The sequence below is a fragment of the Pipistrellus hanaki genome, assembly GCF_964339955.1.
Source record: "Pipistrellus hanaki genome assembly, chromosome: 1".
NCBI classification, from domain to species: domain Eukaryota; kingdom Metazoa; phylum Chordata; class Mammalia; order Chiroptera; family Vespertilionidae; genus Pipistrellus; species Pipistrellus hanaki.
The window spans coordinates 88,791,861-88,811,290 of NC_140503.1; the positions used below are offsets into that span (position 1 = coordinate 88,791,861).

Consider the following 19,430-nt stretch of genomic DNA (forward strand, 5'->3'; position numbering starts at 1 on the left):
TTGTTCTTACTTCTCTCACATTTGCTCTTATGGAAGTTATAACTTACAATAAAACAATTCTGGGCAGGAAATATAGGCAGAGAATACAGTATTTTGATTGTTCAAATATTTTGGTTTATAGGGTTAATATGTGGTATACCAATTTTTTAAATATATTTTTTAATTAAATTATTATTTTTATACATATACCAATGCCCCCCCCCCCCCCCGTACATACCCTCCCTTACCAGAGTTTTGTGTCCATTAGTTGTACTTATATGCATGTATACAAGTCCTTCGGTTTGGTATACCAATTTTTAGAGAAAATTAAAATTACATTTTATAGTTATGTTCTTATTCTATTTCCAATTGATTCAGAAGGCATTTGAGTGACTCTCAGAGCTTCCAGATTCATGTTATCAGTCATCATTGCACTGTTGCAGGTGTAATGATTATAAGAAAGTCAGGATAACAGAATAATTCTAAACAATGGCTGGCCCAGCTCAAAAGAGTGTTGCTCACTTTACCTTCAGCCCGAACAGAACTGCAAATCAAAGGCCAATTCTTTTTTCCACTTTGGAGTTTTCTGTTTCCATTTAGGCCCAGGGAAATGAGAAAAGTATTCATTTCAAGGCAGACAGAGATTGGAAAATCCTTAAGTAGTAGTCAGTTTTACTTAAAGTTGGTTCTGAAAAATGAACTATTTTATTGAATTGAGCAATTAGATAATTAAAAAAATCAACCTTTATATGAAGACTCAACAGAATGTGGGTCGCGAAGTACTAGCTTAAAATAGTGAAAATGAAAAATGTCCAGTGAAAAGGTTTGATGTTGTTGTCTTGGTCTAACTCTTTCTACTCTGATGTAGTGTGTGTGCTAAGCTCAGCTCTGAGTGTTGTTGGACTCATGGGTGTAGCCCTGGGAAGATTAGTGCAGTGGACTGCTCCTGGACATGGAACCAGAGTCCTGGAAAAGACTCCTCTAAATGAAGCGATATTGAAAGAAATTATTATGTTTGCGGAGAGTTTTATCTACAAACATCCCCAAGAGGCAAAATATGTTTTTGTAGAACCACTTGAATGGAAGACAGATTTGGACCCCTCAGCATTTGAATCAGGTTATGTTGTCAGGTAAGCCAGTTAATTTATTCTAGAATTGACTATCTTTGTTGTGCTCATTTTTGTTGATTGATAGTGAGTTTTCGCAAGTCATTTAACATCTGTTAATCTTAGAAATCTTCTAACACAGGGATTCAGGTGAAATCTGAGGACATTTTGTTTGGCCAACACACTAATATTCAATTTGAATTTGAATTTCTTCTGATAGAGGAAGCATTCTCCAGGTCACCACACTCCCAAGATTAGCTGTTTTTTTATGTCTGGCCTTTCCACTCACCCATATTACCTGCCAGACACCAGTAGGCATTGCTTTTGTGACCTCTGAGGTAGACATACCTTCTGGTATTTTAAATCTATCGATTTCTGGGATGGCAGAGGGAGAATGGAAAATTTTGCTCAATATAAGGGAGAGACTTCTTAACAATAAACATTGCCTTCAAATGAAAACCTTTCAAACCTGAGATTAAAAACAGAAAATCCTACCTCCACTTTAACCAGCAAGCTGTCAATTTATCTTCTTTGAACATAGCTAAAATATAAATCTATAATAATAAAAACATGATAATTAGACCAGACGTTGTTCTAGACCAGCTTTCAGACGAAGCTGGGGCTGTGAGGGAAGCCCGAGTCCTGGGTGCCAGAAGGAAGCTGCTGTCGGCAGCAGGTGAAGGATGGCCTACTCTTCATGGATTTTATGCATCAGGCCTCTAGTTTTATATAAATTTGTATAATTTATATAAATATCATTATATATTCTACTAGAGGCCCAGTGCATGAAAATTTGTGCACTTGGGGTGGGGGGGTGGGGGCGGGTCTCTTAGCCCGGCTTGTACCCTCTCACAGTCCGGAAGCCCTCAGGAGATTCCTAAGTCACAGTCTGGCCTCCCTCTGTGGGAGGCAAGCAGACTGGCCGATCACCCCTAGCCCCTCGCCCTTCTGCTGCTGGCTCTTTACTGCTGCCTCCCCTCCCCCCATCGCTGTCCCCTCCCTCTGCCAACTGGCATGCACCTTGGCTGGCCTGGTGCCACTTGCTCACTGGCTTTACCCCCTGTCTACTGGTCATTTCGCCGTTCGGTCAATTTGCATATTATGCTTTTATTATATAGGATGTTATATGAATGTCATGTATTATACAACTATAGATTATAAATATCTATGATAAGTATATATAAATTTATATGTATCTCTTTTTGTTTCAGTCAGCCTTGGTTTATTTTCCACTGCAGGCATTCTGATATATGAACTTTTAAAGTCTGAGATACTGCCCTAGCTGGTTTGGTTCAGTGGATAGAGCATTGGCCTATGGACTGGAGGGTCTTGGATTCGATTCCAATCAAGGGCACATGCTTGGGTTGTGGGCTTGGTCTACAGTAGGGGGCGTGCAGCAGGCAGTCGATCAATGATCCTCTCTCATCATTGATGTTTCTATTTCCCTCTCTCTTCTTCGCTGAAATCAATAAAAATATACATTTTTTTTTTTTTTTAAAGATAAAGTCTGACATATCAAGAACAGTTCCCTAACTAGCCAAACTTCCTATGAATGCCTTTTCCAGTTTTTCCTTTTGGGGTTATTTGTGAGAATAAACTCAGAATTTTATTTTTAGAACTGTTAAATCATTCTTGAATTGCATTTTAAAAGCTCTTTAGCTCTGATATCATGCTCTACCTTCTCTGAATTTTTAAAATTGTATTTTATTTCTAATTGCCTATGGTTACTTTCTTCCAAGAAGCTTGTCATTCTTTATCGCTCCCATTTAACTAAGTTCAGTGTAATATCACAAATTCTTTTTTTTTTTTAAAGATAAACTCATCTGTAAAGCTAATTATAAACATGAATGACTTAATTTACAAGGTACAATAGGTTAAGCAGGTGTCAGAAGAGTATCACAATTGTCATTGTATCTTGCCTCTGTTCTAATTTTATGTTCCAAGTGCAAACATGAGCACATCTGAGGCCTCCTTAGGTGGGCTTGTTATACACCTCAAATGTATCTCTATTTCTCTATTTGCTTTATATATCTCTGTACACAGTCTTTATGTACAGTGTTCCCTCTTAAGTGGGATGTTTTGATATTTTGACACCATGTGTGTTTTGAGACAACCCTTCCTCTATCAGATTTACTACGCAACTTTTCCTTGGACCAAGTTTTCTATCTTCAAACTTATTTGTTACACTTATTATTTGTTGTTGTAGAAATTATTACAGATGTCCCTCATTTACCCCCCTTTTACCCAAAACCCCACCCTCCTCTCCCTCTGGCTCTAACCAGGTTGTTGTCTGTGTCCATGGGCTATGCTTACATGTTCTTTAACTATTCTCTTCACCTTCTTTCTATAGGTGTTTCAGTATATATTTTAGTATATATTTCCAGAAGTGGGATTGTTGGGTCAATCAGCAGTTCTATTGTTAATTTTTAAAAGAAAATTCCATACCATTTCCCGCAGTGGCTGCACCAGTCTGCATTCCCATCAACAGTGCACTATGGTTCCCTTTTCTCTGCATCCTCACCAGCACCTTTTGTTGTTGGCGGGTGTGAAGTGATATCTCACTGTGGTTTTAATTTGGACCTCTCTGATGATTAGTGGCATTAATTTTTTTTTTCATATGTCCATTGACCATCGTGTGTTCTCTTTGTAGAAGTGTCTATTTAGGTCCATTGCCCTTTTTGAATTGGATTTTTGTGTTCCTGTTGTTAGTTGGGTAAGTTCCTTAAATATTTTGGAAATTAACCTCTTATCAGATTGGCAAGAACATTTTCCCATAAAATGGACTCCCTTTTCATTTTGTTGATGATTTCTTTTGCTGTGCAGAAGCTTTTGGTTTGATGTAATCCCGTTTGTTATTTTTTTTTCCCTTGTTTTCCTTGCCCTAGGAGATATATTGGCAAAAATATTGCTATGACAGATGTCTGAGATTTTACTGCCTATGTCCTTTTCTGGGATCTTTATAGTTTCAGGCCTTACATTTAAGTCTTTTATTCATTTTGAGTTTATTCTTGTGTATGGTGTTAGTTGTTTGTCTAGTTCATTTTTTTGCAGGTATTTGTCCAAATTTCCCAACACCATTTATTAAATAGTATCTTCGCTCCATTGTATGCTCTTGCCTTTTTTGTAAAATATTAGTTGGCCATAGAGGTTGATTTCTGAGCTTTCTGTTCTGTTACATTGATCAATATGCCTGTTCTTAATACAGTACCGGGCTGTTTTGTTTACAATTGCCTTGTAATATAGTTTGATATCTTGCATTGTGATCCTTCCAATTTTGTTCTTTCTCAAGACTGCTAAGCCAATTTGGGGTCTTTTTTGGTTTCATATAAATTTTTGGAATATTTGGTCTAGATCTGTGCAATATGTTATTGGTATTTTAGTTGAGATTACATTGAATCTTAGATTTCTTTGGTTGTATGGACATTTTAATGATGTTAATTCTTTTAATTCATGAACATGGTATATGTTTCCACTTATTTGTGTCTTCCTCAGTTTCTTTCTTCAATTTTCTATAATTTTCCAAGTGAAGATATTTTACCTCCTTGGTTAAATTTATTCTTAGGCACCTCACATTTTGTTGTTGTTATAATATTATAGTAAGTGAGATTGTTTTCTTAGTTTTCTTTCTGATATTTCATTATTGGTATATAGAAATGCTATTGATTTCTGGATATATATTTTATATCCTGCTACTTTTCCAAATTCATATATTAGATCTAGTAGCATTTTGGTGGAGCCTTTGGGGTTTTCTATATACATTATCATGTCATCTGTGAATAATGACAGTTTTACTTTGTCATTTCCAATTTGGATGCATTTTATTTCTTCTTATTTGATTGCTTTGGCTGGAACTTCCAGTACTATGTTGAATCAGAGTGGTGAAAGCAGACATTCTGGGCTTATTCCTGATCTGCAGGGAAACACTTAGAGTTTTTCCTGTTGAGTATAATGTTGGCTGTAGGTTTTCATATATGGTCTTTATTATGTTGAGGTATGGTCTCTTTATTAACACTTTGGTAAGAGTTTTTATCATAAATCAGTGCTGGATTTTATGCAATGCTTTTTCTGTATCTATTGATAAAATTATGTGATTTTTATCTTTCATTTTGTTTCTATGCTATGCCACATTTATTGATTTACTAGAGGCCCATAGCACAGATTTGTGCATGGTGGGGGTTCCTCAAACTGGCCTGTGCCCTCTTGCAATCTGGGATCCCTCAGGGGATGTCCAACTGCTGGTGTAGGCTAGGCCTGCAAGGATCGGGCCTTAACCCACAGTTGGACATCCCCTGAGGGTCGTGGCAGTGCGTGAAGTGGCAGGTGGCTGGGGAGAAGCCTAGGTGCTCTTTCACTGTTCTTGCACCATGTTCTCGCCACTTACCATGCTCGCTGCTCCTTCGTGCTATCACAGAGTCACGGAGGAGGGAGAGGCTCCCGCTGTTGTGCTCACCAGCTGTGAGCCCAGCCTCTGGCTGAGCAGCACTCCTGCTGTGGGAGTGAACTGATCACCAGGGGGCAGCTCCTGCATTGAACATCTGTCCCTTGGTGGTCAGTGTGCATCATAGTGACAGGTCATTTCAGTTGTTCTGTCGGAACATTCGCTTAGGCTTTTATATTTAAACATGAATATTATACCAGCCTTGCATCCCTGGAACAAATCCCACTTAATCGTGGTGTATGATCTTTTTAATATACATGAACAAACTTGTGCACGGTGGAGTCCTTGGCCTGGCCTGTGATTGGGGTCCATTTGGGCCAGCAGGCTTCAGGGAGGGACCATGGGAGGTTGGCTGTGTGAGCGCACTGAACACCAGGGGACAGCTCCTGCAATGAGCATCTGTGTCATTGTGACCAGTCAAACCGACTCTTAGGCTTTTATATATATATATATATATATTGTAGATTACTGCATCTAATTTGCTAATACTTTATTGAGGATTTTAGCATCTATGTTCATCAAGAATATTGGCCTATAATTGTCTTTTTTGTAGTGTCTTTATCTAGTTTTGGAATTAAGATAAAGTTGATCTCCTAAAGAGAGTCTTCCCCCCTCTTGAATTTTTGGAATGGTTTGAAGAAGATAGGTATTAGTCAGTTCCTCTTTGAATGTTTGGTAAAATTCACCCCTGAAGCCATCCAGGCCAGGACTTTTTTTTTTTTTTAACTTGTCTTTATTGTTGAAAGTATTACAGATGTTCCCCTGTTTTTTCCCATTGACCCTCTCAACCCCACACCTGCTCCCTCCCCCTCCCCCACCCCAGGCCTTCACCATACTATTGTCTGTGTCCATAGGTTTTACATATAATCATATAAGTTCCCCTGTTAATCTCTCCCTTCCCACCTTCCAACCCCCGCTTTTTTTCTGATATTTGTCAGTCTGTTACATACTTCTATGTCTCTGGATCTATTTTGTTTATCAGTTAATTTTGTTCATTAGATTCCACATATGAGATCATGTGATACTTTTCTTTCTCTGACTTATTTTGATTAGTATAATGCTCTCCAGGTCCCTCCATGCTGTCTCAAAAGATAAAAGATCCTTCTATTTAGCAGTTGCATAGTATTCCTTGGTATAAATGTACCAACCTTTTTTATCCACTCATCTACTGATGGGCCCTTGGGCTGTTTCCAGATCTACTTAGCTATTATAAATTGTGCTGCTATGAATATGGGGGTGCATATACACTGAGTGGCCAGATTATTATGATCTCTGAATGCATAATAATATGGCCAATTAGTGTGTGTGTGTTTGTGTGTGTGTATATATATATATATATGTATTAGAGGTCCAGTGTATGAATTTGTGAATGGGTGGGGTTTGGCCAGCCTCGCCAGGGGTAGGGGACATGTTGGCTGGCCTACCTGCTGATCGAACTCTGGTCAAGAGGACAATTTGCATATTAGCCTTTTATTATATAGGATATAAACTGAGTGGCCAGATTATTATGCATTCAGAGATCATAATAATCTGCCCATTCAGTGTATATTTTGTTTGGTATTTCAGGTTTCCTAAGATGTATTCCTAGAAGTGGGATTACTGGGTCAAATGGCAGCTCCATTTTCATTATGTTTGCTAATACATCTCCTAGGACAAGGGAAACTTATAAAAAAAAATAAACAAATGGGACTACATCAAAATAAATGCTTTTGCACAGCAAAAGAAACCACCAACTAAATGAAACAGAGGCCCTCTGTAGGGGAAAACATATTTACCAGTGATACACTTGTTAAGGGATTAATTTCTAAAATATATAAGGAACTCATACAACTTAACAAAAGGAGTACAAAAAATTCAATTAAAAAATGGGCAAAGGACCTAAGTGGACACTTCTCCAAAGTGAACATACAGATGGCCAAGAACCATAAAAAAAAATGCTCAAAGTCACTGATCATCAGAGAGATCAAAATGACAATGAGGTATCACCTAGTATCTTTCAGAATGACTGTCATCCACAAATCAACAAAAGATATACTGGTTTAGGATGTGGAGAAATGGGAACCCTTAGTACACTACTGGTGGGAATACAAGACTGGTGCAGCCACTTTGGAAAACAGCAATATCTTTGGATGTTTTAGAATAAAGGCAGATTCTTCTTCCTATACCTTCTCTCAGCCTCCGGTTGCAAATTCAGGTCAGTTTTATCTACAGAGAAAGTTGGTTGAAGTAGTTAAGCTAACCCCCTTTTTCTTTTTACTTCTACAGACATTTTTGGGAATATGTTTATACTTGAGGCCTCACTTCTTATTTGAGGTTGTGCATTTCCAAATGCACTCTCTGGAACAGTCCATGGAAGTTTGATCAGCCGCCTTCATTAGGCTTACTGGCATCTGACATTGAAACTGATCTTTGAGTCACACACTGGAAAGGTTTTACATTTCATCAACTATCTTCTTTCCTTTTTTTGCAGGTTGCTTTTAACTGACTACACAGGCACAGCACTTTGCACATGTTGCAGGATTCATTCCTTTCCTTTAGAATCATTTTCAGGGTACAGCTGCTCAACCTGTAATAACATTTGTCATCATCTCTTCATGTTCAATTTGCAGAGGGGCGGGGGCGGGAGAGTCTCTACTTTCATTTTAATGGAAATTATAGGTCCTTTTATTACTCTTTTTCAATTGCTTTTGTTCTTGTCAGGATGAGATTAATAATATTCAGAATGAAGCCCAAATCCACTGTAAACTAAGGACAGGTGACACCACTCAATGGTAACACCATCTGTTGGTGGTACACACAGCTGGGGTGCTTTGATTTTTTAGAATCTAGTTTTGAAATTTATAAATTGGGTCAGCGTTCTGAATGCCTTTCTAAAAACGCTACCTGTTCTTTTTTCACATAGTAGACCTGTAATTTTTGAATCACATTTACTTTAATATTGCAATATTTTAGTTGTGAATCTTGCTTTGCTTTGTTTCATGATGAGTTGGGACAAAATTATATGCTGATAAGAATTCTGTATGGATGAGAAGTCAGGACGCCTGAGCAGTGGACCTCTTCCCCACAGTAATGCTCAAATCACTCACAAGTCATACCTTACTGATCCTTGGTTTTCTGATCAGTATCATGAAGGGCTGCATTATTTCCAACCTTAACATATTGTATTTAGATAAAATTTTCATTGCCATACTTTTGTTATTGGGCTCTTTGGTTTTTTGTTCCTGAGAATTGCTAAATAAATAGTTTCTGAATGTCTTATGTCCTATGTTCCTATTTTAAAATGCTTTTATTAAGCAACTACTATGTTCTGGACACTAAACTGGACACTGGGGACTAAATAAACAAGACATTTTCCTGCTGAGCATTTTTAGCTCCCTTCCCAATTCCACTTGAAAGTTTCTTGATCAGGTCAGTGGATTTCATTTACAGCACATTCTTCTTGATGTTCATGAGGTGAGTGCAGCATTTTTCTTTCTGGGAGCTCTTTTTTTTCCCCCAGCTATGAGAAACTGTGAGCTCGGAAATGGAAACCTGTTCTTCCACATCCTCCATGTAGCTGGCTCTGAGTTACAGGTTTCAACTGGTAGGAGCAATGAAAAATGTCACCTGTGCCTTTAGTTCTTCCTTTTTCCAGAAGGATTTTTACTTTCTTAAGTTAGTAGCTTGATATTGTTGGCATTCATTTGACCTATAGTTTAGTTCTCTCACCATCCACTTAGCACTAGAGTCCAACCTTGATTACAGGCCTTTAAAATTTTCCTCTTGTCTAAGGACACTACTTCAAAAGTTTTATTTTAGAGAAAATATACATTTTGTACACAGTGCACATCACTGGCAAATCTGAAAACATTTTGTTCATTCATTCCTCTTATAATGGTTGAACACCTTCTGTGTGCAGTTACTGTGTGAGGTACTTTGGATAGAGCAGTAGGCAAGACTTTACAATGACCCTGTCATAGCTTCCTATTGCTGCTGTAACAAATTACCATGCACTTAATGTGTTAAAACAACACAGCTTTATTTCTTACTGTTCTGGAGGTGAAATATCTAAAATGAGTCTGCAGAGCTAAAATGAATGTTGGCAGGGCTGTGTTTCTTGTGGGGGCTGAAGAAATTCATTCTTGCCTCTCTCAGCTGCCAGAGGCTACCTGCGTGCAGTGCCTCTCAACTCTGCATTTCCCTGACCTGTTTTCATTGTTACATCACCTTCCCTGATTTCATCCTTCTGCCTGCCTTCCCAAAAATCCTTCCGACCACCTTGGATCAACGTAGATATTTCCGAGTAGTATTTCCATCTCATGATCCTTAACTTAATTCATCTGCAAATTCACTTTTGCCATGGAAGGTAATGTATTCGCAGGTTTTGTGGACTAAAACATGGACATTTGGGGGAAGCCATTATTCTGACTCCTAAAGTTTCTTTATTCTTGTTTCATTTCTAGTGAAAAAGTGTTACTAGTAGACACTCTGAGTCTGTCAGATTTACTTTTTCTGTTGAACTGTTAATATTTCACATCTATTTATCGGCATTATAATTTAAAATATGTTAGATTAGATCTTAAGATATGGGAGTTTTTCTAGGGTTATAAGTATGTAATGAAAAAAGCTAACCAGTTTAATTAATGTTTTAAGTAGTAGAAACCTATAGAACTATTACTGTCAGGAAAAAAAATTTAAAAAATTTAAATGCTGACTTAAAAATATCATCAAAGTAGACAGAAATACAAATATAGGAGACCCAATAATTTCTAATCAGGAAAAAGCATTTAGAAAAACTGCTTAAAGTCTTAGAGTAAACCTAATTAAGGTGTTTGGAGTGGGAAAATAATCTATAGAGAGGATCTGGTTTGTCTTTTTATATAGCTTTTTTGTTAACAGTTCAGAATAGCCAAGAAAATGTCTAACCATTAATTGCTGTGGTGTAAAAATTGTATAGCCCTTGCCAGGTAGCTCAGTTGCTTAGATTGTGGTCCCGAAATGACAAGATTGTGGATTCGATCCTCAGAGCACATACAAAAACCAACCAATGAATGCATCAATAAGTGGAACAACAAATCTTCTGTCTTTCATTCTCTCTCCTTCCTTCTCTCTAAAATCAATAAATTAAAATGATTGTATAAATTTAACATTATAAATCCTCAAAACATGAATGGTTTTAAAAGATGTTGAACATCTACACTAGTAAAAGAGAAATATGAAAACTGACCAAATCCCCACAACACCCATAAGCCAATCAGGAGTGAATATGCAAATTAACCCAACAAAGATGGCGAGTTAATTTATATACACAGATGTGGAGCCGCTGGGTGGGGCGGGACGTCTGCTATGAGGGAGAGGCGGGGGCTGAGGAAGCTACAGGAGCAGCACTCTTGCTGGGAGCAAAGACTTGCAAAGGCTCTCTGGTGTCTGTGAGTGAAGCCAGGGGAAGAAAGGCCTATTCTTGCATGAATCTTCATGCAATGGGCCTCTAATATTGTTATAAAAACAAAAAACTGGTTGAGTTAGTGTAGGTTTTTAAGAAATTGCTTAAAGTTTTCTTCCTGGATATGTCATATTGCTCACTATCAACCTACCTAATAAAAGAATAATATGCAAATTCACCACCACTTTGCTACACCCACAGACCACATCCACCAGCCACGCCCATCAGCCAGTCAGTGTGAATATGCAAATTAACCCCAACCAAGATGGCTGCCACCACAGAGAGCAGGAGGGAGGCTTGGGTTTCCCCGGCAAGGGAGGAAGGCAAGCTTTCCACACAACCTGGTTGGCCCAGGCCTCCACTCAAGGCTACAAAGTTTCAATTATAGAAGGTGAATAAACAACAGAAATGGGGCTGCTGCCACTGAGTGAGCAGAAGGCTTGGTTTTGCTCCAGGCTAGAAAGTTTTAATTTTAGACAATAAATATATCCCAGATACCAGGGCCTCTGTTTGGGTCACTGGGGGCATGGCCATAGGCCCCTCGCCCAGGCCACCCCATGCCCCAAGGGAACCCCCACCAATCCAGGACACCCTCAGGGCAAACCAGCTGGCCCCCACCCATGCACCTGGCCTCTATACTATCTAATAAAGGAGTAATATGCAGATTGACCATCACTCCAACACAAAAGATCAAGATAGCTGCCCCCATGAGGACACAAGATGGCCACCACAAGATGGCCAGCAGGGGAGGGCAGTTGGGAGGCACCAGGCCTGCAAGGTAGGGCAGTTGGGGGCAATCAAGCCTGCAGGGGAGGGCAGTTAAGGAGTGACCAGGCCAGCAGAGGAGGGAAGTTGGAGCAAACAGGCTGGCAGGGGAGCAATTAGACATCAATCAGGCTGGTATGGGAGTGGTTAGGGGGTGATCAGGCTGGCAGGCAGAAGCGGTTAGGTGCAATCAGGAAGGCAGGCAGGTGAGCAGTTGGGAGCCAGCAGTCCTGGATTGTGCAAAGGATCCCAGATTGGAGAGGATGCAAGCTGGGATGAGGGACACCCCCTCCCCATGCATGGATTTTATGCATCAGGCCTCTAATTGCTAATAAGTGTGGGGGTTTTAAGGTTCTGAGAGTGGATGAAAATGGGAAAATAGGTGAGCTTCTAACAAGTGGTATTTATATTCTCTATTTTATAATGATAACGTGGAAATAATTTGCCAAAATATCTTAAATTTAACTTCTAACATCCAGTTAACTCTAAGCTTTTCTTTTTTTTCTTTTTTCATTTTTAGTGCAACAACAGTCAAATCAGAAGAATCTGATGAAAATGGACAGCCTTTGCTATTTCTTTCTGTACCGCAAATTAAAATTAGGAGTTTTGGGCAGCTGTCATGCTTGTTATTGATTGCTAAAGATAAAAAGCTGAAGGAAGCACAAGCATGCATTGAAGGTGATATTTACACTCCATCCTGTGATTTGAACTTTTAGAAACATAGTCTTGGGGAAAATCTTGTTACAGTATCTTGAAAAAAGTTTTGTAACCTAAAAGGTAAAAAATTATATTCAGCTTCATAAAAATGTCATTAATCTTACTTGGCTGAAATGTTATGATTATATCAAATTTCTACTTTAAAATGAAAGGCTCAATACTTTGCTACTAGTAAACTTCTAGATTACTAATTTCAAAGAGAGTTTTCTTAGCTTTTGGAACAACCTAAAGCCTGTAGCCTTTAAGGTCCATATCCATGACTGGAATTCCTCCTTCTTTCCCTCCTTTTCTCTCTTCTCCCAACTCCTCCCTCCCATCCTTCCTCTTTCCCTCCCTTCCTTTTTCCCTTCATCTCTGTAAGCATGTCCTAAGCATCTCCCTGTGTAAGGAGTAAATATGTTTATTTATGCATACCTATATAATAAAAGTCTAAGCGACCTTTATGGTGGAACAGCCAGAATGACCGGTCGCTATGATGCACATTGACCACCAGGGGGCAGATGCTCAATGCAGGAGTTGCCACCTGGTGTTCAGTGTGCTCCCACAGGGGTGTGCCGCTCAGCCAGAAGCCGGACTCATGCCTGGTGAGTGCATTGACAGTGGCAGGGAGCAGGCCTAAGTGGTCAGGGGTCCTGGACTGCAAGAGGGTGCAGGCCAGGCTAAGGGACCCCTGCCCCCAGTGCACAAATTTCATGTACCGGGTCTCTAGTATATATATATGTATATATATATATATATATATATATATATATATATATATATGCAGTTTGAACAGGTGAATAGACTGGCAGAAGAACTCTAGACCAAGGGAAGCATGCAATTTTGAAAAGAAGCATGCATTTGTGAATACTGAGCACTGGTATACACATATTTCCAGTGATGTTTCTTCTAAGGAAAACAGTATTTCTCTACAAATCAATTCTGAATATATTAATTGAATTCCTCATGGTCAGCTAAAAAAAAAGAAAGGCATGTCTTGTTCTTTTTCCTGCTAGGGAGATAACATATACTAGTAATATTACTATAAAGAAAGAACATCTCAAAAGGAAGAAAAAAAAAGTTCCTAAATTCAGTAAATTTGAGAAGTGGACATTGATTCTAATTGGGTTGTTTAGAGAAAGCATAATGAAAGAAATGCAGTTGAGTGGGCTTCAATGGATTTGTTTGACTTTATGTTTCTTATTATAGAAGATAACAGATTAATTTTTATTAATTTACTTTGGTCAGGTAACAGAAATCCTGTAGCAAAAATCCTGGGCTTGGATTATAATACAATGAAAGAAGAGTCATCTATATTAAATATTCTTGATAAAATTACCAAAGACAATGATACTGAAAGTGAGATTAAGATGAAGATTGCCATTCTGCTTAAGCAACTGGATGTAAACCTCCTCAATCATTCTCTAAAATGTATTTCATTGTGAGTATTTTAAAAAATAAACCTCTAAACATTAGTTGCAAAAAGTGCTTTTAGAGTTTTAGGAAAAAATGAGAAAAATAAAGTATGGGAATCATTGCTGTTGATTTAACATTCAATTGTATTGGAATAAAATTTTAGTTTATCACATGGATATTTCTAGTTTTAAAAATTAAAATTTGCTCTTAACAATGCTAAACATTCTAGTAGGGTTTCATCTAATTCTGAAGACATTAAGTGGCCTTAAAATATTTGGAGTCTCTTAATAAGACTCATATAAATTACTAAATTATAATGCAAATATTATGTAGAGTTTTCCAGATTTAAAACTTGTTGATTTTTCTAGTGCTTTCTACAATAGTATTTTAGTATTATCAAATAAAATAGTATTTTAGTATTCATTTTAGAAATAAAATGAATATTTAAGTGAGTATATTTAATGTTGTTCAGTAATTCCTTGATCGTTTGACAGTGTAATAACATTATAACATGGCTAAATTTAACTGAAATTTTGTTGTTGTTGTATAATTACCTGAAATTTTAATTATAAAAAAATTTCCCTTGACATAATGGAATGTCTTCATGTATAGTTTGTACAATCTGTTATAAAATATTTTAAATGGATGTTTTAACATTTATTTCAGAGAAATACCTTTACATCCAGCAGCAGTTAAGAAAGATATAGAACTGCTCAAACGTTTGTCGGGAAAAGGAGAACAAACAGTCTTGGAATCTATCAAATATACCTCAGGTTTACAGCTTCTCAGATTCATTAATGTTATATATTTTCATAATTATTATTCAAAATACTTCAATAACTACATTGGAATTTAATATTTAAGAAAACGAAAACAATTTACTAATATTGATTTGTGAGCCAACATATTTTACAAAACTCTAAACTGATTGGTAATTGGTTTCAGATTATGAATATCCAAATGGATGTCGAGCCCCACCTTGGAGACAGATTCTTGGGGAAATTTGCTATGTGCTGGTGAAACCACATGATGTTGAAACTTTGTGCATTACTTGTAGCGAAGAAGGAGTATTTTTAAACGGTGTAAGTAATTTTTAAAAAACAGAATTGGTATTGGTGCTTAGGTTGGTGTCTTGAAGTGCAGACATGTCTCTAGGATTGAACTCCAGTGAGCATAGACCATGAAATACTGTTCTGTGGGATTCCAGCAGATCCCTTTCTCAGTGTGTAATTGCTGTCTCAGAATTTATTAATTGAATTCCTCATGGTCAGCTAAATGGGACTACATCAAAATAAATGCTTTTGCACAGCAAAAGAAACCACCAACTAAATGAAACCATCAGATTCTTCATTGCAGGCCAGTTTTCTAAGAAATGGCTTCTAAAAGACTCATTCCACTCCATAAAAGAGAAACCTCTTTAACATAATGTCAAGCATTAAAGGAAAGAAAAGTCAAAAAAGGAGCACTGTGATAACACAGAATCAATAACTGCAGCTTCTGCCATAAGAGTTGAGGGATAAAGGGAAGAGGAAGAGGAATTGTCAAAATGTGGCTGCCTGGAGGAGGTGCCCCATGCAGCTAGGACCTGGTCCCTGGAGAAGAGCTACTGCCAGGCTGTGCTAGTACCTTAGGATCTCAGAGGAGGACCCTTGCAGGCCTGAGGCTTAAACTCCTGGAGAGTAGACCCTGCTTGCCTGGGCGAAGGTCCCTTAGGACCTCAGAGGAGGGCTCCCCACACAACTTGGACTTACACCTCTGAGGCCTGGTCACTTCCAGGCTGTGCTAGTTTCCCTGGAGCCCAGGGGGCCTCTGTGACACTGGGGCCCAGTGGTCTGAGGAGTGATTGCTGCCCAATTCATGCTGGTCCCTCAAAATCTCAGAAGATCTCCTCAGAGCAGAGACTCAAATCTTTGGAAATGGTGCCCTGGTAGGCTGATGATGGTATTTCTTGGGGGAAGGGTGGGAAGAGCCTTGTTCTGGGACTACAGGGAGAAATACTTTGGAAATTAGAACCAACTGTTGCTACTGGAAGCAACTGCCACTGCCAGGGGGGTGGGGCCGTTGCTGGGGTGACGAACAGGAACAGGCGACAATAGAAGGGAGCATGTCTCTTCCCTCACTTCCTGTTGACTGAAGCTACCTACCTGGCCAAGGTGAAACACGGTTTTGCAGATTCCCAGCCTGAGTATCGCACAGCAGAGTGAGGATGGGTGAGCTTTGAGCTGAGAGCGAAACAGCACATAGCCTTCCGAGTTTTCTAGATTAAAACAGTTTGAGTCTCACCTCTGTTCACTGAACTTAGATGGAAGGAGCTCAGCTTTCTTACCGGCAACACCTGTCCTCAGTGTCTTCAATGTAGTTTAGGGTGTCACTGTAACCGGACAATCAGTGGGTCCATGCTGCCTGTTTCTACTTGAGCCAATTAAGCAGAAACAAGGTTAAATCATATGAGCATTTATTCCAATACTTCTGGTATGATAGGAGAGCAGCAGGTCATTTATAAAAATCTGCTCTGCACCCTACCAGAAACTAGCTTATATTGGGCAGAAGAGCAAAGATTACATGGGGGAGTAGGCAAAAAGGGCAAATTGGGAGTTAATAGATATGCAAAGGGCCTGGGGTCTCCAGAGGGCTGGTGATTCTGGTTTCTGCAACAGGTTTAACATGATAACAGGCAGCTCCAAATGGGGAGGATGAGCTACAAGCCTAGTTGAGCTCCCAGGTCCCCGGTACTTTCCTTAATCAGAACAAAGCAATCACGGCCAACAGGGCATGGTTGATATTTCTACAATTATAGCTGGTTCCCAATATGTTATTCCCCCCCTATCACCACCAGGAAATTCTGCAGGGAGAACCCAAATCCTCAGTGGGGACCCAGCTATTACAGGGGACTGCTTAGAGAGTTGTCACACCTGAGCTGGGGTTGGTATCTAGTTACTGGTGCTGTGTTCTCGATTTCTTGTAGCACCTTTTCTGACATGCGTTAGGTGCTTTTCTTATCAGCATGACAATTAGCTTATTTCTGCATTAGAGGAGGGAGATGATCTAAATATAATTTTACTTTTGGTTTATTTTGATACTTTAGAAAAGTGAAACTTCCAATTAGAAAATAAGAAATTAAAAAAGGAATTATTTTTGTTGACTTTCCTGAGTGGGATAAGGAGCCTTTGCTTCTCATAAAAGGCTATTGATTCACAGACCAGTTTACTTGATATTGTAAACATCTACGTATTCCCCTTGGTTTAAAAATGAAACACAAGGAGCATGAAACTATTCAGTAATTACAACAAAATGTATAATACACTACAGTTACATATACTGTATATTTGGTTAAGGGAGAACGAAAGGGGCAGGAAAGAAGAGAGGAATGGAGGGGCAAGACAAGAAGAGAGATACAGATACAGATACAGAGACAGAGACAGAGACAGAAGGTGGGAGGACAGACAGCTGGTTGCATAGAGACATAACCCTAGAAAATAAGCCTAGAGCCACCATGCTACACAGAACGAGAGAGCGGTGTGACACACAGAAACACAGGCTCCTCTGTGCGGCATTCTAATCTGGAGGCTTCTGTGACACCCTCAAAGGCTCTTGAGGTCATAATGCATTTCTCCTGAGAGGAGCCTGGAGGGAAGAGAGCACCTGCTCCTGTGCTGAATGGCAGCGTGCCCTGCTGCCTGTGGGAGGTATTCATAAGGGCTTGCCGAAAGAACGAGTGAATAGGTAACTACTTTAAGGGGGAAGGGTTTTGCCTTTATATTTCATATATAAAGACTATTATAGGGATCTTTTAGAGAAGAAAAAAAAATGTGTACTTGGGTTGTGATGTATTGATCGGGTGCTTATATTGCTATTATATTAAATAATAGTGCCGACTTTTTCCTCCCAAAGGGCAAAACAGATGATGAGGAAATTAATTATGAGAGAAAAGGTGTGATTTATAAAGACCTTGTCACATGTTTAAAAGAAAAATCAGCAAAATTTTCAGAAAATATGTCTAAACAGGTAAGTTTTATATAGTCTCTTTTGAACTTCCATAGCATTATATTATTTGACAACTTTCTAAAGTGTAAAAAGTTAGAGTAAGTCTGCCTATTGTGGGGCACTGCTTTTAATTATTAGATTACATAATGATGTAAAGTAAGAAATGCTGTAATGTAGTATTTTAAGACTGTTTCTCATTTTCTTTAGGTGATAGGTACAATATTTCACTTTGTTTTTGTTTTCCCTTCTGAATAAATAACACTAAGAATAAAGGACTCAACCCTAGATGTTTTGATTATTTTCATCCCATGCATAGAATGGTGCCTCTCTTGTGTCCTCCATGGTTTTTGAAATAGTGCTGAGCAAAGAAAATAAAACGTTGACTAAAGCTGATATGAGTAAAAACGATATGCAAGAAACACTAATATGATGCAGTTAATCTCCGGCTGATTCTCAAGCTGGTGTCAATTCCATAGATTCCCCTGAGATACCCTGTTTCCCTGAAAATAAAAGTGTCTTATATTAATTTTTGCTCCCAAAGATGTGCTAGGTCTTATTTTCAGGGGATGTCTTATTTTTTCATGAAGAAGAATACGGTACACATTTATTGTTAAATGAAAATAAAGGAAATTTATTACCTGTATACAGTACGGTAGTACGGTAGTTGTCAACACAAACCAGACAAACTGTGAATCCTACAGTATCAAGAATTTACTCATTTATTCAATGACAATCATGTCATCATCTTCTGGAACATCATCATAACAATCTAATTCCTGAATTTCCTGGAGAATTATTTGTGACTCCATTTCTTTCAGAATCAGTGGACCAAATCTCTCATGTTTAGCAATAACACTGTCTTTAAATGAGTACTTCTTGTCAAGGTAGCCTGCTCACAGTGCATTTGCAATGCAACTGTAAGTGATTTTCTCCCATGAATTCTTCACCCAAGTCACAACTTCTTGCAGTTTAGGTTTCACAAAGTTTCCACGCTGATTTCTCTCCATTCTATTTTCAATGTAGTCATTAATTTCCATGCACAAATTGTCTTTGAATGGCTTGTTTATTGCAATATCAAGAGTCTGGAGATAGGCCGTCATTCCTGCAGGAATCATTATCTGTTGTATTTTTCTTTCGTGAATAAATGTCTTCATGTCTTTAGCGTGGTGAGTGCTGGCTGCATCCCAGACTAGCAGATCTTTTTGGCTCCCTCACATAACAAGCAGCAGCATTAAATCGACCCACTTCCTTATAACTGCTTGTGTGGCCCAGGCTTTTTCAGTTTCAAGAATAAAAACACCCAAAACATGTTCAATCTTTTCCTTCTTGCCCTTAGAAATGATTAAAGGTGGGATTTTAGTGCCATCCAGACGAATTGCCAAAATACAGGAAACACATGCACTTTCGTAAGCATTGGAGGGAATGTACACTAAGGAGGCACCCCGCTGTTCAATTGTTGTTTGAGATGATTGGCCCATAAACACTGCAGTTTCATGCATAACAATCATGTTGGAAAGATTGTATTTAGAGAAGTCCGCATCATCAATAAAGGACTTGAATGCAAGTGCTCGCTTAATAACTTGAGTATCTTCCAACCTAAACAATGTTGTAGATCTTCTTAAAG

At 38.6% G+C, this 19,430-nt stretch overlaps 1 protein-coding gene across 1 annotated transcript in view; it reads left to right on the forward strand.

Annotated features, from left to right (window-relative positions):
* Positions 1 to 885: 885 nt before the first annotated feature.
* The window catches only part of ODAD2 (outer dynein arm docking complex subunit 2), a gene marked incomplete at its 5' end in the record, with an annotated part of 176,154 nt that continues 157,609 nt past the window's right edge, over positions 886 to 19,430 (forward strand). Inside the window, 6 exons of the mRNA XM_084875757.1 lie at positions 886 to 1,109; positions 12,231 to 12,388; positions 13,655 to 13,847; positions 14,489 to 14,595; positions 14,768 to 14,904; positions 17,714 to 17,827. Coding sequence (XP_084731883.1) covers positions 886 to 1,109; positions 12,231 to 12,388; positions 13,655 to 13,847; positions 14,489 to 14,595; positions 14,768 to 14,904; positions 17,714 to 17,827 — 933 coding nt within the window. The remainder of the gene's footprint in view (positions 1,110 to 12,230; positions 12,389 to 13,654; positions 13,848 to 14,488; positions 14,596 to 14,767; positions 14,905 to 17,713; positions 17,828 to 19,430) is intronic.